The 18125-nt window shown below is 35.4% G+C and overlaps 3 protein-coding genes across 3 annotated transcripts; 2 read left to right on the top strand and 1 right to left on the bottom strand.

The window, feature by feature from the left end:
• Positions 1–346: 346 nt before the first annotated feature.
• On the top strand, positions 347–3413 carry LOC101247600 (inositol polyphosphate multikinase beta). Its single transcript, XM_004235815.5, has 2 exons — positions 347–726; positions 2223–3413. The coding sequence occupies exon 2, from the start codon at positions 2280–2282 to the stop codon at positions 3162–3164; it is 885 nt and encodes a 294-aa protein (XP_004235863.2). The 5' UTR covers positions 347–726; positions 2223–2279; the 3' UTR covers positions 3165–3413.
• Positions 3414–3772: 359 nt separating this feature from the next.
• LOC101248375 (uncharacterized) lies at positions 3773–10031 on the top strand. The gene is made up of 12 exons (XM_010320379.4): positions 3773–4036; positions 4207–4341; positions 4479–4602; positions 4741–4880; positions 5087–5231; positions 5890–6068; positions 6643–6883; positions 7247–7330; positions 7494–7639; positions 8126–8233; positions 8581–8669; positions 9290–10031. The coding sequence occupies exons 1-12, from the start codon at positions 3968–3970 to the stop codon at positions 9783–9785; spliced, it is 1956 nt and encodes a 651-aa protein (XP_010318681.2). The 5' UTR covers positions 3773–3967; the 3' UTR covers positions 9786–10031.
• A 2012-nt stretch (positions 10032–12043) lies between these two features.
• Positions 12044–17779, bottom strand: Wfi1 (whitefly-induced gp91-phox). The gene is given in 12 exon segments (NM_001247342.2): positions 12044–12632; positions 12824–13398; positions 14029–14102; positions 14345–14447; positions 14626–14741; positions 15046–15141; positions 15235–15618; positions 15738–16166; positions 16248–16361; positions 16481–16529; positions 16634–16796; positions 16936–17779. Coding segments are annotated over 12 exon segments (2817 nt in total). The 5' UTR covers positions 17540–17779; the 3' UTR covers positions 12044–12522.
• Between the last annotated feature and the right edge of the window lie 346 nt (positions 17780–18125).

The following is an 18125-nucleotide window of genomic DNA, read 5'->3' as shown; positions in this document are numbered from 1 at the left end:
TCCAGAAATTTATAATTTGTGCAAATGTTGTTTGATCAGAGCCCTTAAAGCTCCTTATTTTCTCGTTGCAGCAGATCAAAAGAACAGACAAGGGCTGCTTCAACTTTTTTACAAAAGCCAACGAAATGACAAAGCTAATCTTGGTGTTCTCCTTTGTTCAAATGATCCTCTCTTTGAAGCCGTCACTGCTTTGACTTTGTCACAAAATGTCATCAATTTTCCAATAATGTTCCTAATTTTTCTCTTAATTAACGTGGCTGCCTTTGTAAGAGTCAAAATATTACTTTAGAAGAAAAAAAGAAGGAAAAAACTAACACTTAAACAAGTAGCCATCTTTTAAGACTTTATTCAAGGAATATTCTACAATTGCAAAATAAAAAAACAGTTAAGAGTTAGTTAAGATGTAGTGGTTATGAAAAACTGAAAGATCTTTTATCTGACTTTATGGGGAATATTAATAATGAACTTTTTAAAAAGAGAAAAAAGCCATGTAGGATCAGATTCTAATTTCACGGGATGCGGATTCTCTAATAGGACCCAACATCAGTTCCCTTTTCCTTATAAAGACACGTTTTCTGGAAAATCGCAGTTTCCAAAGCATCGAGTTATCTCAATTTACTATAAATTGCATGTAGGATGCCCTTAATCGGAATCCCATTTTCTTATTAAATAAAAGGATCTCCAGCAAAATACGAAGCTCAGTCGGTGCTCGAAATTCTCTAATCTGTAAGTATTATTTCTTTTTCCATTCTGCAGATTTGTTTTTCTTTTAAGCTGTCGATGATATGGTGAAATTTTGTTATTTGGATTGAAATTCGTTTTAATCTTTGGCGTATATTATCTCTTGTTCATCGCAGATCCTTTAATCCTGCTTTTTCTTAGATGCGATCTTCTTATTTTATAAGCAGAATTGAGTTTATTTATGTTTCTGGTTTGGTGATTTGTATTGTCTAAACTTTACGCTACCTTTTTTTTCCTGTTAATAAATTTGGATTTTATTTTGTTATAATGAAATGAGGGACATATCTGCCATCTGGTTTATTTAGCAAGTGTTTTTACATTTCTAGAAGGATAACTCTTCCATATGCCAACACTTATTAAAACTCAAAAGCATGCACATATCCATAAGATCGATTGTGATTAACCTTTATGAAATGACTAATCTAAGCACTTGGTAAAGGGGAAGGGCAGTCACGTGCACGAAACATCCCATGTTCATCTTGATGCAAGTACTAGTGGTTGCTTCTATGGCTTGAACTCATGATCTACACTCCGAAATTTTAGTGTATCAAATATGATGCTATTAAATAAATAAGAGAATTTAGTTACTTTTAGGATGTGCAATGAGATTAGGTAACATATGTAATAACAACTTACAAAAACATCATGAAATTTGAAGTTAAATTTGTTCCAAGAAAAAATATTCCCCTGTTTTTAACATTTGAGAATATTTGAAGGAATGTTGTAGATGTTTTATCTGAAAAAAGCAAGCGTTGTATGATGACTATCTGTTGTTTGTCTTGTGAAAAAACTGTGCATTTGATAGAGATATTTGGATGTAAGCAGAGAAGTTTAACTCATTTCAAGATTTTTATATGGAGATGGTAAGACTAGAGCTTGGGTGGCCTATGCTTTTCAAGCTTACAGTCACTTGGGGATTTTCCATTGGCGATGCGGTTATGATTGTCTGGGCATTGACTTGTGTAGTTGGTTTCATTAAGCAGCTTCTTTATCTACTTTGTCTGTAGAAATTGGGGGAAAGGAAGATTGAAACAACAATAACATACCCAGTATAATTCCACAAGTGCGGTCTGGGGAGGATGGTGTGTAGTCAGACCAAACCCCTACCTTGTTGAAGATAGAGGAAAGAAAATTTGAAAGAATGGACTATTAAACAATGTGTGTCATGCTATTACTTGGCTCTGAAAGCAGTCCTATCTCTGAACATTGCTGCTTCCCTTTATTATAATTTAGGAGAAGCAATGACATAGTTTATGCTGGGGGGAATTGGGATCTGTGGCTAATGGAAGAATCAGCTGTTTATATATTCCTTACTTTAATGGCGATCTTGATGAAAGTTAATTCAAAATATGTCATATCTAACAACACCTATACCAAAAATTGAAATTCAATCTACATGAATTCCTTATTGTTGAAAATAATGCAAGTCAGTAAAGTCGAGATTTTGGTTTTTTGACTGTAACTTATTCTACAATATACAGGAAAGGCGTCTGCATTGGAGATTTTGATTGTTAAATTGTGCTTCACTTTCTGTGAGGATGCTTAAGATCCCACCCCACCAAGTTGCAGGGCACAAAGCAGGCAATGGGAAGCTTGGTCCACTTGTGGATGAATCAGGACGTTTCTACAAACCTCTCCAAGGCGATGAACGAGGGTCCAATGAGCTCAAATTCTACACATCATTCTCTTCTGACAGTAGGATTCCAGAACACATCTCCAAATTCTTCCCTACCTTTTTTGGCACTCAGCTCATAGAGGCATCTGATGGATCTGGTTTGAAACCCCACTTAGTTTTAGAGGATCTCTCTGTTGGTCGAGACAATCCATCAATTGTTGATATAAAAATGGGTTCAAGAACCTGGGGCCCGGAAGCATCTGAGGAGTACATCCAGAAGTGCTTGAAAAAAGATAGAGAGACATCGAGCCTTCCCTTAGGATTCAGGTTATCAGGGATACAAATATATGGAAACAAAGAATCAGGTTACTGGAAACCCGAAAGAACTTCCGTGCAGAACCTTCCTGCAGAGGAAGTCAAGTTAATCCTGAAAAGGTTTGTTTCTTCTAACACATCGACTGACATGGACATGCAACCAGATTGTGCTTTTGCAGCAACTGTTTATGGCGGTTCTACTGGCATTTTATCGCAGCTACTAGAGATGAAAGCATGGTTCGAGGATCAAACAATGTACCATTTTTATTCTTGCTCAATTCTGATAATGTTTGAAAAGGGACTTGCATTGGAAGGACAGAATCCAGGTGGACAAATCAAGTTAATTGATTTTGCTCATGTTATTGAAGGAAGAGGCGTAATTGATCATAACTTCTTAGGGGGTCTCTGCTCTTTGATCAAGTTCATATCTGAAATTCTTACTGCTCCAAGTGAACACAAGAGCCTTGTTTCCTCTATTAATGGTGTCAACTAATTTTAGCTAGTTGCAAATTGCAACTTCTTTTTGTAGGTAGTTTTATTCTGGGATGGTGTTAACCCAATTGTTAATCTTTACTGCACCCAACAGAATAAGATATTCTCAACTTCATTTTTTCAAAAGCATATCTCTGTACTTGTAGAAGTGTAGTTGATACATTTATCATTTTACCTTACCCACGTCTTCGACTAAATGAGTGGACGGGGTTATTCTTAAATTGTTAAAAGGATCGTTTGGTTGGACAGAGATTACTTATTCACCTTCTATAGGGTATAGTTAATCCCATCATTTTAATACAAAATGGTTCTCGAGATTAAGTATTACTAATTAAACACAAAATAAAATAAATTTGCATTTTATCCTAATATTGTTAATCCTAAAAAAATCAATGCTCTCGTATGCTATCCAATTCTACCCTCTTTAGTCAAAAAATCATATTTTTCTATTTCAATTTGTTTAAAATCCAAGATTGAATAACATTTTGATATTATTAAATATATATATTAAATTGACTTTTTAAAATTTCTTAAATTTACAGTCAAGCCATAAAAAATGAAATCAAAATGGAGGGAATAATTAATTAAACCATTTTATGATTTATAATTAGAAGGCATTATTTTGATCATGTGAACTTTATTTGAAGGATCGGGTCATTTTGATATTTACTAATCCTCAAAAACACAATCCGGTGATGAGAGGTTAGGCGCCAAAACCAGTTTATAAATAGGCGAGCGGCGTAGGAAAAACGTAGCGGGAAAGAGGAGCGAGCACGTAGCAGGTAGGAGTGAAAAATCCAGAAAATGGTGTTTATTTGCTTCGTGTTGGATCTCCGGAGCTTATCTCCTCCATTGCTTCGCGATTTGAAGCAGGTGAGATATTCACATTTACGTATGTACAATATCTATACGGCAATTCAATCTGTTGAATGATTCGCTGGTTCAAAACATTGCGTTTTCGGTTTTTTCTTTGACCTTCGAATTTCACTTGAAGTCGCATACTTATCATTGTAATTTCTGATCGATGTTCTCTTCTCTACCAGTCGATGTTACAGCTTGCAAATTTCTATGCTATATCGTCACCGACTAGTAGTACAAGCAGTTCGAGATCGAAACCGCTGCTCGATCGCATTGGACTTTGCTATTTGTACAAAAATCGACTCTCACGAACTGATGAAGTAAACATAGTATCTCTTCACTATTTCTAGTACGAATTAGTGTATGCATATTTAGTCCAAAATGCGAATTACAACCATGCTTACCTGGTAAACTTGTAAAAATATTCATTTGAACTGATAAGTGGTGTAATACACAGCTTAAGGTAGCTTATAGTCCACGAGGAAACTTCAGTCTCCGAGATTTCCATCATGCTGTGAACAATTTGCCTTCTGATGCCTTTTTACCTGATTTCAACGGTTCTGGAGCTCTATGTTGTAGCGGTAACTCTTACGTGTTTTTTTGTCTATAGTTTTCTATAATGTAAATGTATTGAAGCTTATGTGCTGCTACATGCGCACACTTAATTCGATTTGATCGCTCTTGTTACAATTAGAGTGGACACTTTTTGGCGCTTGCAGATTTGAAACTTAGCAGTATCCTAAATGACAAAGTTTTGTACTCATGGGGAGGTCATAGTAAAGATATTACTAGAAAGGTGGTTTTGATCAGTTCCTGCATAATTGAAACCCTGGACTCTGCTACCAAAAAGGTTCTCATGGTGAGGGCATCTGCTCTCTGCATTTCTATCATTATCAACTCTACTTTTGTTCTCTGGTGTTTCAAGTGTTAGATGTCTTAGTTGCTCAGTTTCACTACTATATTTAGAAGGAAAATGAACACATGGTAATGTTTTGCCTGTGGCCAGAAAATGAACCGTTTAAGCTGCAAGCTTTTGGTTGAGAAAACTTGTGGTTTTGCTGACAGGATGCAGCAGCTAACTGTATATCAATAGAGTTTGTCTTCTTGGAGCAAAATTCAAGTCATCTTGCTGATATTCCTGAAAGTATTAACAAATTCTTGAAGCAGATTGGTGATCTCGAGAACTGTTCTTTTCAAAACTACATTCCAGGTTATGAATACTCCTTAATCCTTCCCTATAGGGATCTTTAGATGAGTTGTTCACTGTGATTTCATTTTATGATTTACTTCATCTTCATCTTGTCAAGGGTAAATATAATAAATTATCTAATTGAGCAAGGGCTATCTTTGTTGGTTCTATATTCCAAATTCTTAGAATCGTATCTGTTACCTAAGTTACCATAGAGATCAATTTGTTCTCAACGCTTTCAGTGGGTAGGAAGTGAACTTTTAGATAAGACGTCAGAAATGCCAATTCTATTCTTCCTGATTGTATAAGACCCAAAATTGTCGGTAATTCAAGCTACTTAACAGTGACAATGATTTTAATGCTCATTTAGTTCTAAAAAATAATACTCTGACAAGCTTTCCTATTCATGTGTGCTTCTTCGCATCCTTCCTTATGTCTTTGGATCCTTGTTAAGTAATACAAAAGCAGCCTAAACTTAGTACTTCCGTGAGTTTTCTAAGGGGTTAATGTTGCCCTTGATGGATTATAAAGGTCAAATATCCTCGACTGATTTCATAAATTTGATCTTCAAAGGTTAAATCTCCTTCATTTAGTTCAATGCATGAGTTCACATTATTGTGTAATTTTCTGGGAGAGTCAATTTTTCTTTTCTTATTATCTATAACGAATAGATGTGCAGATGCACATGCTTTGTCTGGCTTGGTAAAGAAATGGTTTCAGGAACTGAAGGAGGGCTTGGAAGAACAAATACAGGCTCGTTTTGTCTTTAAGATCAATCTTTTAGGCTCAACAAATCAGATATCCTGCAACTTGTGCACCTCTTTCAATCAGATAATTGATGAATTCGTTCCTTGTAAGGTATAAATAAGTTCATTAGGATATTATGCAAAACAATTGATTTATTTCTAAATAGGTCATAAGAATGCCTTCTTATTTTAAAGTTGAAAGTCTTGATGAGTTGGATTATAAGAACTATTGATTCTTCAGTAAAATCGCTGTGTTCTCTCTGTTTAGGGTTCTTCCTACTGCTAAGTTACATTTTTTTACTGATTCTTATAAAATAAAAAGTTACATTCTTTAACTGATTGGTAATTGTTAAGTTTTGGATTTGCTTTATGATGTATTTAAACTACTTATCTGTTCTGTGATGGCCTAATGAGTTGGTTAGACAACATTTGATATTTTAGATTCTATGATTTTGACCATTAGATACAACAGCAACGACATACTATTGTGATCTCACAGGGTCTGGGGAAAGGGGTGTACGCAGACCTTACCCCACCTTTGAATGTTATTGATATCCCTGCCATTAATTGCATCAGAAAACCCTCTTTTACTTCCCCTGGGTTTGCAGGAGTATACATCATTTATTTTCTTGTAGTTAGCGGTAATTCTTTGGTGAAATTTCTTAGAGTTATCACTCTTTTGACAGTCATGCAGGTGTCATGGCATTCCATTTGACAACTCAAGAACAATCCCGACCGATATGCCTTCTTGTCCAGTAACTGGTGTTGAGCTTGGAGTACTGGATTTGGTTGATAGCTCAGTGAAGATAGGAGAACATACAATCCTCTATATGCCCTCTTTTCAGTGTTGCCAGGACCTTCAGAAAGTTCCTTTACCAATTAACTTCAATGTCATTGAAAGAACTAACTTGAGCTCACTTGATGAAGGTAAGTTTGGATGAGAATAAAAAGCATTCTCTTTTAAAATTTGCATACTAAAAATAAAAGAATACAAGATATGCTATTTCTGAGATGATAATATATGATTGATCTAGTTTATGACTTTGATGCCAATGTTAAGAATTTCGACTCTTCATGTCTATTTCAATTGGAACTATATTAGTTATGAGAATTCAAAGTCCTAACAAAGACAAAACTCATATTAATACCCTATCTTTGCATTCATTACCTCACTTGGAGATTCTCATGGTGCATGTGATTCATCAGTTGGCACCTAATTTGAACATGCATTTGTTACCTTTTCTGATCATTGGTGATCTACACTCAATATCAGCTTTTGTTACTTGACAGGGATTATTTTAGGTGCTTCCTACATTGTTACCCCAGCCTTCTCTGAGTTGGTTGATACTGATGTATCAGAGCTAAATGTTAAACGTAAGCAGAAGTCCTACCATCATTTCTTGGGATGTATTTACATATATATTATATATACTTGTTCAGCTTATAAAATGTTCTGTTACTCAGTCGTTGAGATTAAACTGTGAATACTCCATCATGAACTATGAAGAGATCTTCATCTGACTTTGTGATTTGGCAGTTTTTCGCGTGCTGTGTGGTATACTGCACTCCCTTGACCAGGGTTTAGTTTGCTCATCAAATTGTAATATAGAGACAGCAAAGCAAACTTCCTTCCTGTGCTATTATATTCTTTTACCTTCAGAGAAAGGAGTGATGATTCTAAGAGTAAGTCCACTGTCCCTTTAACATCTGAGTCTTTAATTTCCTTCGAAAAAGAAGTCAACAACATCTGCTTTTCTCTTCTGCTTCTCTTCATTTTAATCAAGCATTAGTGCTTTCTTTCCTTCTCGTTTAAAAATAAATAAATCATGTGACCGATAATTCTTACTAGGTTTAACTTGCAGTATGCCACCAAGGAGAACATGCAATTAGTTATTGTTGTTGTTATTTGTTGATGATGATATTTTTTTCGTTTAATATCTTATTGTTTTCTGTTTGACACTGGAGTCCAATGTCTATCGGAAAAGCCTCTCTGCCTTCTAGATTTGTTGTTGTACTCAAGTCCAATGTGTCACCATCGTTATAATCTGCAGTGGGAATATTACTTTGTTCCGGTGATCTCTGCATTATTTTTGTCTTAACATGTTCATCTATCCTACTAGATGATTCTCTACTCTTTATTTTGTGATGTCACTGCATAATTATTTGCAGAGGCTTGCTGGATCAGAGGAAGTTTTGCCTATTCCTGACATCACTAATATTGCTTGCATCCCAGTCAACAAGGATATTGAAAATTCTCTGCAGGCCTCTTTGCTTAAGGTCTGTTTCATTAGGGATATTCTATTCCTATACTTTTTGTTGATTCTACCAATGCCTCTTCATTTGTTACTGGGAGAAATGCCAAATTACATGCATTCATGAGATCAAAGATGAAGTAGCATCCATCTGTAAATACATCAAGCGCCATTAACTGGATCTCATTTTTATTTCTCTGAAGTATTTGCTGTTACACATTCTTCTCATTAATGATAATGTAGCTCTATCTCTAATGTGTTTGCACTTTGCTAGGCATTAAGAAAGGGCTGAGTGTGCTTCCTTGGTGCATAGAGGAAAGTCATTTTGGTACATCTCGAGTTAAATTGATGCTCTTTGTTATTATATTCCAGATCGAGTTAAGAAATTACGATCCAGTTCAGCACGACAGGGGGTTCCATCAAAGACTAAACTTGCTTGTCAAAGAGAGCCTACAATTTGGGTAACTTTTTTTTTTCTCTCCTGTAGAGTTCTTTCAATATAGTTCACATACAATATAGCATTGGCTGTTTCTTGAAGTTCATTCCTTTTCATCTTCTGCCAATAATAGACCTGAAAGATTTCTGGTGGTCTATTGAGAGCTGCCCTAACTTGCTGATGGTACTGTTGATTACTTCACAGCATCCATTTGAGTTCTAGGTGCTTGTTGCCTTTTTTAGTTATTGATAGGGCATCATTGTAGCTAATTTGTTCAGCTAGCATCCTCTCAAGCCCTTAACCTTAATTACACTCTTCTGATCTAGGTGAACTATAGCGCATACTAATTCTTCGCAAAGAACTATGCTATCTTATTAGTCGTTTGCATTAGGGAGATGGAAGAAGTCAGCTACTTCGATCAGGAGCTATTTGCTTTTAGTAAGATCCACAGCAAATTTCATTTCAACTCTTATAACAAGTTTAGCTTCTTAGCTTTAGCCTTAGCAGTCTGATCACCATCTGCTAATCACCATCCATGATGATCACATGTACATTAGCATTATATAGGCATTGAGTCAATTGCTTCTTTTCGATATTTTCATTGGCTGGTCATGGACCTTCATCTTAATAGTTCGGCTGTCTCAGGGCAATACCTGCTAAGGCTAAAGAACTGGTGACTGCATCAAACACAGCTCTGCAAGACCCTGTGGTAGAGGATTTATCAGTACAAGCCAACAATGTGGAGGTTATAGAAGAAAACATGCTGGATAGCATTTTGGCTGATGGTAAACTTGGTGCAAAAATTACAGAAGAATGGGAACAGCTGGTTGTATTAGAGATGCCAAAGATGTCTTCTCCCGCCTGTCTCTCCAAGCCGAAGTTGCATAAGGAGGTTTCATCTCCCCCTCAAAGTACTGGGAAACTTGATGATAAAACTTCACGAATCCTTGAAAGACTGGAGATACCAAAGCAGCTGAAAAGAAAAGCAGCTTCCCCTACATTGTCAAGTTTCCAAACAGTGTCAATCTCTTCAGTAAAGAAGCCTTTGATCCCCTTTGGACCCAGTAATACTGACAGTCAGGTAATTGTTTTGAGCCAGCCCATAAAACCAAACTTTCAGAGGCTAAAGAGGAAAAGATAACTAGGAAAATCCTTTTCAAGCAGAAAGCTTTCAGTATGCAGAGGTCCGTCTTCTCGTTCTATGTTGTTTTGGCATCTCTAATTCTCTAGCATGCTGTCTTTTCATAAGATAACTGTGCATAAGATGTTCTACATTTTACTTTAATCCTAACAGTCTTGAACTATTAACAACTCTGGATGATCATGATTACCACCATACCTTGTGATATGCCTTATTAGATTTTGAAATGAAGAGCTTTGAACTATATATGCTACAATTTATCAAAGATTTAAGGATTTTGTCTGGGAAAGGTCTTTGTAGCTTAATCTTTGACAGTTGACAGTGACACATTATAAAGAATGAACTTGTGCCGGGAAATGAACTGGAAATACCAAACTCAGGAACGACAAGTTCAATTAGTTAAATTCTGATGCATCCTTACATTTTGAAAGATGAGTACATCAAACCATAGTTCTAACTTCAAGAAGAGTGATGTACTGACGTATCATCGTCCACCTAGCATTCAGGGAGGAGATTACATAGGTACACTTCGAGAGACTAGAAAGACTTGTTAGTACAACAACAACATACCCCCCACTAGTGTGATCTCATAAGTGGGGTTTGGGGAAGGTGAATGTACGCGGACCTTACCTTACCTTGCGTGAGGTAAAGAGACTTTTATGATAGACTAGACTAGAAAGCCAAAGACTTGTTAGTGAGTTCTTTATTCCTCTTTTTTACTTCATGAAGAGTGAGACATTATTTCCTCAAATATTAGTGGGAAATATGGCTTTTAGCTAGTTTGCAAGCTTTCACCATATTCTTCACTTTTTTTTTCCTTTGCTTCAGTTTTGGTCAGTCTTCGTTCCTTTTCCTGGTGCATCAAAATAGTCTTTTGGCCCACCGCTGTATATGATGACCCATCAAATAAATAAGTAATCAGTTTTTGATGAGTTTTGCTCATCAGTGCAGGAAATTCTTAGTGGTGCTGTAGAAAACATGTCCTTCGAAACTACAATTTTGTCTATTCTGCATTTGTGTGCCGTTCGGCACCAAACGGTTGTGTGAAAAGCCACTATAAGCCTTCCTGTATCCCATCTTTTAGCTTCTATATTGTTGTGGGACGTCAAAAGACCAACTAATCTATGATTTGAAGTTGGTGGATGGAGTACCACTATATTCACCGGTATATCTTTGTGCGAGTGGTGGGGTTTAATGATAATATCCACTCTTTTTAAACGTCTTTAGTCATAAATAAATAATTAAATTAGAGGTCAAGTTGAAGCACTATCAATATCCCTTTACTTCCATCTGTCCCATGACTAATTACGTTTTTGTATATGATTATGGGACAACACTGAGTGCATTTAATTATACACAATTTAATGTAGTACAAGAAAATAATTTTAATAAGTTAGCATTCAAATTTAAATATACTCTCTCAAGAATCATACTATATTCAAATATACAATTTTAATCTTAAAACGAACAACAAACGGGCATGTCCTCCGGCTGAAATTTGTTGAATCCGAGTTGGCGCACAATGCTTCAATATTCTTTTGGGGAAGCAATCATTCATTACTACACCACATTATAGGCTAGTGTAAAACAATTTAAGTATCATGTTTCATATTCTGTACTTGCAGTAATATTTGTCATTGTCTTCTGTTGTTGTTTTCATGTTATAATATTACCGTTTTCGCCGTTATCTTGTAATTTTGCTTTCATTGTCAATATCTGGTAGTTGGATAAATGATCAATTTCGGATTTTTTTTCTTCCTGTGTTTAATATTTCTAATATCTCATAGTTTAAAAGTTCTGAGGACTCAACTTTGTGAAACTATTGGTTTATTGTCTTCATTTAAGTTTATCCCCCCATCCCCACGCTAAAACCCCAGTTTTCCTCTTTAGCAGTATAATGAAACATATGAGATATTGTTTTTGTGTAAAAATAATCGGATTACTTCTTTTTACGAATCTTTTCACTTCTAGGATAATTTATATACCAATTATCATTGCAGCAAATCAAATAACATGGTCTCCTTAGTATTCGGGAAATAAGAAAAGAGATTATACTTTTTATTATTGTATATATATTATATATAAAGTGTGTGCCGTAGATATTTAAATTTAGATTGTATGAAGTTCATTTTTTGGTGTGCATGATTGGGGTTCTAACTTTTTTTTAAAAGCAAACCAAGCAATTCAAGATCCATATTATCACTGCATTTGTCATCCACGTGCCTCTAAAAAGAATAATCTTATAGAAATCAAGTTATGGTATTCAAACTGTATAGCTCTGTTTTATACAAGAAGGCCTAGTATACAATTATTACTGGAAACTATTAAACATCCACAAATCATGGTCAATAATTACTAAGTAGGTGACTAGTTGACTCTCTCTTCCACCACGTAAAAGAGTACAAAAAATAAACAATAACAAAAACCAATGATGACAACCACCTTCCTCTATGCAATTATAATGTAAAATCCAAATTTAGTGGTGGGTGGCACCCATTAAAACAGGTTCAACTCCACTATCTTCTGCCTGCCTCTCCAAGAGAACATTCTTAATTCCTTCAGCATCTTATCTATATACTTTTAAAAAATCTTATTTTTTGTAATAGACTAATATTACAACCACAATTAATATATATCAACTTGGTGTGCATCATTATCTGTACATAATAGAGAGAGGTGGTGGATTCTAGAAAAACAACTTAGTGTCCGTGGCAGTTTTGAGGAATTCTTTGATGGATCAAAAATTTTCTTTATGGAAATCAAACTTGGTGGATGTCTTGTGTGAAAAATCCAATGCGTGTTGTTTTAGCTCTTTCGTTAGTGCCGGTGCCCCACAGTAGAACACTCCTGCAAATTGTCAAAAAAGGGAAAACGAGTTAGCCATCGACAATATATGTCATGAAATGGATTTGAAAATGACACTAGTGCCAATTGCTTTCACAAAGAAAAACTTATCAATTGAACATGCTTTTTTCAACTCTCACAAGGACATAAAGACACCAAAGTCAAAAGAAAGAAGATTGATTAATAGTACTCACCAACTTTAGCCTCTGGGTGGTTGAGAGCAATGCGTTTGTAGACGTTTCTCCAATTAGGCTTAGCAAAGTGTGACTTAACTCTCGTGCCAGAAACAATGTCTACACCATTTTTGGCATGATGAAGTGACTGAAGCATAGTAATAAGAGCAGAACGAGCATCACCTTCTTCATAAACACTTGTACAATAATTGTGCATTTCAATTACTCCCTTATGATCCATTTCAGCAGCTTCATTCATTATACCTTTGAACCAGTCAAATGAACCTTGTTCTCTTGTGACCCAATAGAAATATGCCCTCCTTGTATTGAAGCTATTTCTTCCACTTGCTGAACCTGATTTACCCCTCTTCTGTGCCATATTTGGGCTAGCATTTTGTGCTGCATTGGACATCCCGTGCCCATTTTCCAAGGAATTTTCTTCTTCGTCCATGGCCTTCATGTTGTTGACAATGTCTTTAACGATACTGATCATTGGTGTGGCTCCAATTCCAAGACCCACCAATAAAACCACCTCATACTGCTTGTAGTCTTGTGCTGGTGCTCCGTATGGTCCATCAATTAACACTCTTGGGAAACTGCCAATTACATATGATTACCATTAGCTATGCCATTTAATTAAATTTTCATGGTAGAGTTTAACTTCCACCTTATATGATGTTATTTGGACTCTTAAAAATGTTATTGCACTATTTTTTGAATTATCTAGAAGGCAATTAGAAGTAATTATGTATAATAATAATAAAATTTTGTAATTTGAGAAATTAAACAAGTAACCTTCTATAGCATATTAAAAATTGTAGATATATGTAAAATTAATTCTTAACTAGAAAAATATCTTGCAAGCAAATGGTTCTTTTTTGTGTCCTTAGAAATATCAAGCAATAATTGAGTTCTGTTTTATCCCTCCTTGTCCCTATCCCGGTAATTTCACAAAATAATAATCCTGTAGTACTTTAAGAAGTGGTCCATTCAAAACGTGTACAGATTTCTTTAGGATAAAACTGACTACAGGTTTGTTATAGGTACCAGACCAGACCAATCACGATCACTTTAAGTTCTAAACTAATTACATTTGCAGTATTAAATTATCAAAAAGTTTGTATTATAAGAATAATATCCCCGGATATTAAGGTGAGAGTTTTTTTAATTTAATTCTGCATTTCAGTGTGCTTAAAAAGATGATTATAGAATGGAAAAGGACTTACTTTGGATTATTCTCTCCTTGCAAGTAGTCAGCTCTAAGGAGTCCACTTTTCCCATTAGGTGGTGGCTGGCAAACCTAACAAAGACCAAAAATTACTAATAATTAATTCAGGAAGATCAATAATTAAAACTAACATAGTGGAATTAACATTTACTTTTTGGGAAAAAACGACATAAAGAAAAAATATAAGAGACGGCTTTTAAAGCTGTCATCCAAAGTGGAACAATCATGCCTCCACTATTTTAATTAACTAGATATTTTGGTTTAAGGATTTAAGTAATATATAATTATATTTAAATGGACTAATTAGTAATTACCTCGGAGAAAACAGTTTTAAGTTGTCTGGTCCAATCACCAAGAGTTCTAATATGGACACTGAGATAGTCATCTCCTGGGGCCGAAGTAATGGAAAATGGATGCCTGAAATTTTATATTAATGTTTATCCATAAGTCAGCAAATACTGCAGAGACGAAGTAATTAAAGGATACCAAAAATTCATGACTTGGTCACGTTTATTATGACATGAGAAATATATAATAAAAAATGGATGGGTTGATTCCATTATTTTAATAATTAAATAAAAAAAGTTTCACCTACCATTCAAATGGTGAAACCGCAGCACAGTTGACAAACATGTATTGCCCACTTTTGTATTTGTAGCCTTGTGGTTTTGACATGTGAAGGGCCAACACATTTCCTGGATACACAGCCACCTACAAATTCCACAATTAATTAGTTTGTCTATTTTCATTTTTATGAAGTCACGATTATATGGAATATAAGATAATTGCATTTTTTATCCCTTTATATAGAAAATACATTACATTATTTAATTTATTTTATCATCCCAACTGTGAAGTAACAAAATAAATTAAGCATATAAAACATATGGGAAGCTGAATAATTTAATTGTGTATCATTTGGACTAAAACTGAAATTTGTTAATTACTGAGGGACTAAAATGTAAATTTATCTTGAATTATTAAGAGCACGACACTTTTGTCGGATTGGATTTACCTTCAAAATCTTAACGGCTTTGATGCTTGACCTGAATGCTCTAAGCAACCTTTCACCAGCATAGAGTGCTAGTGGGACAGTAAGGTACATCCATGTCTGCCAATTATGAATAATCAATTTAAATTTTAGCAAACATTCATCAACTTAGAAACTTAAATGAAAATAAAAGGTTTTGAACATTTTACTAACCGTTCTCTTGTACCAAGTTTTGGTTATGTATAGTTTTTCTCCATGGACAATAAGTAGAGTGTAGACAATGATAAACAGATGGTGTGAGTACCAAAAGGCATTGAATCCAGTGAGCTTGTGAAATGGTTTAGGGAAACTGACTCTGCCCCTTCTAAACCATGGGGTTGCTAGGGTAAAAGCTATTGCCATTAGGATCACCATTATAATTCCAGTTACCCCTTCAACTCCCTTAACAAACCACCAATAGCTTTCGGGCTGTTCTCCAAAATAGTATATCATTGGTTCATATGCTTCTTCACTAGCATTCAGAAGCCGAGGAAAATCACACGTTAAATGAGCTAGTCCGTGTATTGCAACCCCAAGTGCAACCGCGACTGCTATCACCTAAACAGAGGAAAACGAACCAATTAGTTTCCTGTAATGAGCCATCGACTACTCAAACGTCTTATAGATAAAACTATAATCATTTGGACATTAGACTTGTGCACAATTAATCAACTTACTTTGTGAAAATTGAGATTATCATCGAAAGGAACTGCAGAACCTAATCTGGTCTTGTTACGAAGCCAGGTAATTGTGTTTCTGCAAACTGGGAGTAAAATGATAGCCATGTTGAGCTTGATTGTCTCAGCAGCACCCTTAGCAAGACACACACAGGGACCCATAACACCATATGCAGCTTTTTGTTTATACTGAATATACTTCCAAGTAAATAGACCAGCCATGATTCCAATCCACAACAACAATACCCAAACTCTTTGCCAATTATCCAGCAAAAAGTACTTAAAACTCTTATACCATCTCACTAATGGATTTGGCTCTTGTGTGTGCTTAAGTTTCTGACTTAGCATCTGACTCAAGTTCCGGCTTTCGCCTCCTCTCTGCACCGTTTGATTTGGTGCTTGCAGTAAAAGCATTTCCAAGTTCTCAATCTGTTGAATATCATAGCATCAACAGTTAATTTTCAATTTAGTTCTATAAATTTAAGCTTACTATTAATGCCTCTTAATTACCATAATGTATCCCAGGTTATTAGGATCCAACTCTTCCATGATCATTGCCGCGTATTCATCAGATTGTTTCTGGATAGTTGACAGCCTGTTGGCAGACGCACTAAGGCCGATAATCTGCAAATCGCAAAACAAATTATAGAAGAAAAAAAATATAATATATGATCGACTTTGTCAATGCCATACCGAGTTTCTGACGTACAATAAAAAAATTAAAAAACAGAATTCAGAAATACCTCTCTGACTTCTTCTTCTGTGATTCTACCATCTGCATCTTTATCAACCCTGTATTAATTAAATTCATCACACGATTTAGATCTGAACGATTGAATCTGAGATGCTTAATTTATGAGATAAATATTGAACTGTAACTGATAATTAACCCTTACATGTCAAAGAAGGTCTGAAGTCGAGTATCAAAACTTTGATCTGCAACTTGGTCCCAGAACTCTTTGAGTTGTGCTTTGTTAATGGAATCAGTTGTGATGTTTCTCCTTCGAGCAAGCGCATCATATAGCTCTCCAGCAAATTCCTTAGACTCCTTATTCATACCTAACATTCAAAAACAATTTATTTTCATTTTCCATTTTAACAAGCTCAAGAAAAATAAAACTACACGAAAAAGTAACACTAAAATGAAGTATACAACACGAAATAATTGTCTGTTGTGACTATAATTCATTTAATTTACCTATGCATTCTCCAAATTTGGCCCGAGGAAGCAAGCCAGTAGTTGAAGCAGTAATCTCATCGAACCGCTTCTCGACGGCGGCCCATCCAGCGCCGCCGTCAGTTTTGCTGATGAACTTAAGACCTTTAAGAGCATGAGCAGCAGCTGATTTATTCCTGTCGAACCTTCCAGTAGGAATTGGGCGCTTATTTAAGGAAGCCAATCGCTTGAGCTCTTGAGACACTTGCCGGATTCTCGAAGAAGCATTTCGTACAAGTGAAGCTCCCAAGGTAGATTTCTTCTCCAAACCTTTAGCCAATAAAGCCAACTCCGGATCTTCCACGTCAGCACCGCCGGCAGTTTTCACACTGTGGACAGCCACAGAGTCTTCACGAACATCGAGAGTGATTTCCACATAAGCATCGTCATTGGACTTGGCGCCGGCTCCTGCACTAGTTCCGATGTCAGTAGATTCCGGTATATTAAACCTCGCGCTCTTTTTTCCTCCTCGTTTGTTCAGCGGTCCGCTTAAAGGACCACTGTACGACGCTCTATCATTCCCTATAACCTCCGTATCCGAGTGATGATGGTGATGGTGTGGGTGATGATTTTCCGAATTTTGCATCGCTACAATAGTTTCTTCGTGGAAAAATGAAATGAATGAATGGAATTTGAATTTTTTTTTTTTCAAAATGAAGGTAAGTTAGGTAGACGAAGATGTATATATGGAAAAAAGATAACAAAAGTAATCTAATTTGGATTTTCAAATCATAGACTCAAAATTCAATAAACAAATAAAAGATTTAGGATTTCTTCTTCCAAGCAGAACTCAGAAGTGGTGGTAATGCCTTAATTCTCTTCTACAATTAGGCGTTCAACTTTGGGGTTTATATATAATGGCAAAAGGAAGCCGCACTGTTTTTTTTTTAAAAAAAAAAGAAAATTAAAAAAAAAAAAAAAAAGGAGGGGAGCTAGGAAAATGAAGCTGGTCTTTGTTTGACCCAAAAAAGAGTTGTTTTTATGTAATATTGCATTATTTCACCGGTACATTGCATGGCCTTATATAACCTTTTTAATTATTTTCCTTCAAATAATTATTTTAAGACGTATGTTATTATCATTAATAATTAAACTAGATCGCCGCAACTACCCACCCGCGGATTTTTCTACGTATAAAATTTATAATTTAGAGAGTCAAAATTTGGAAAATT

This window comes from Solanum lycopersicum, chromosome 3 (genome assembly GCF_036512215.1).
Source record: "Solanum lycopersicum chromosome 3, SLM_r2.1".
In the NCBI taxonomy this organism is placed as follows: domain Eukaryota; kingdom Viridiplantae; phylum Streptophyta; class Magnoliopsida; order Solanales; family Solanaceae; genus Solanum; species Solanum lycopersicum.
Note: the sequence above shows the minus strand (reverse complement) of the source record. Positions and strands in the feature narration are given on the sequence as shown.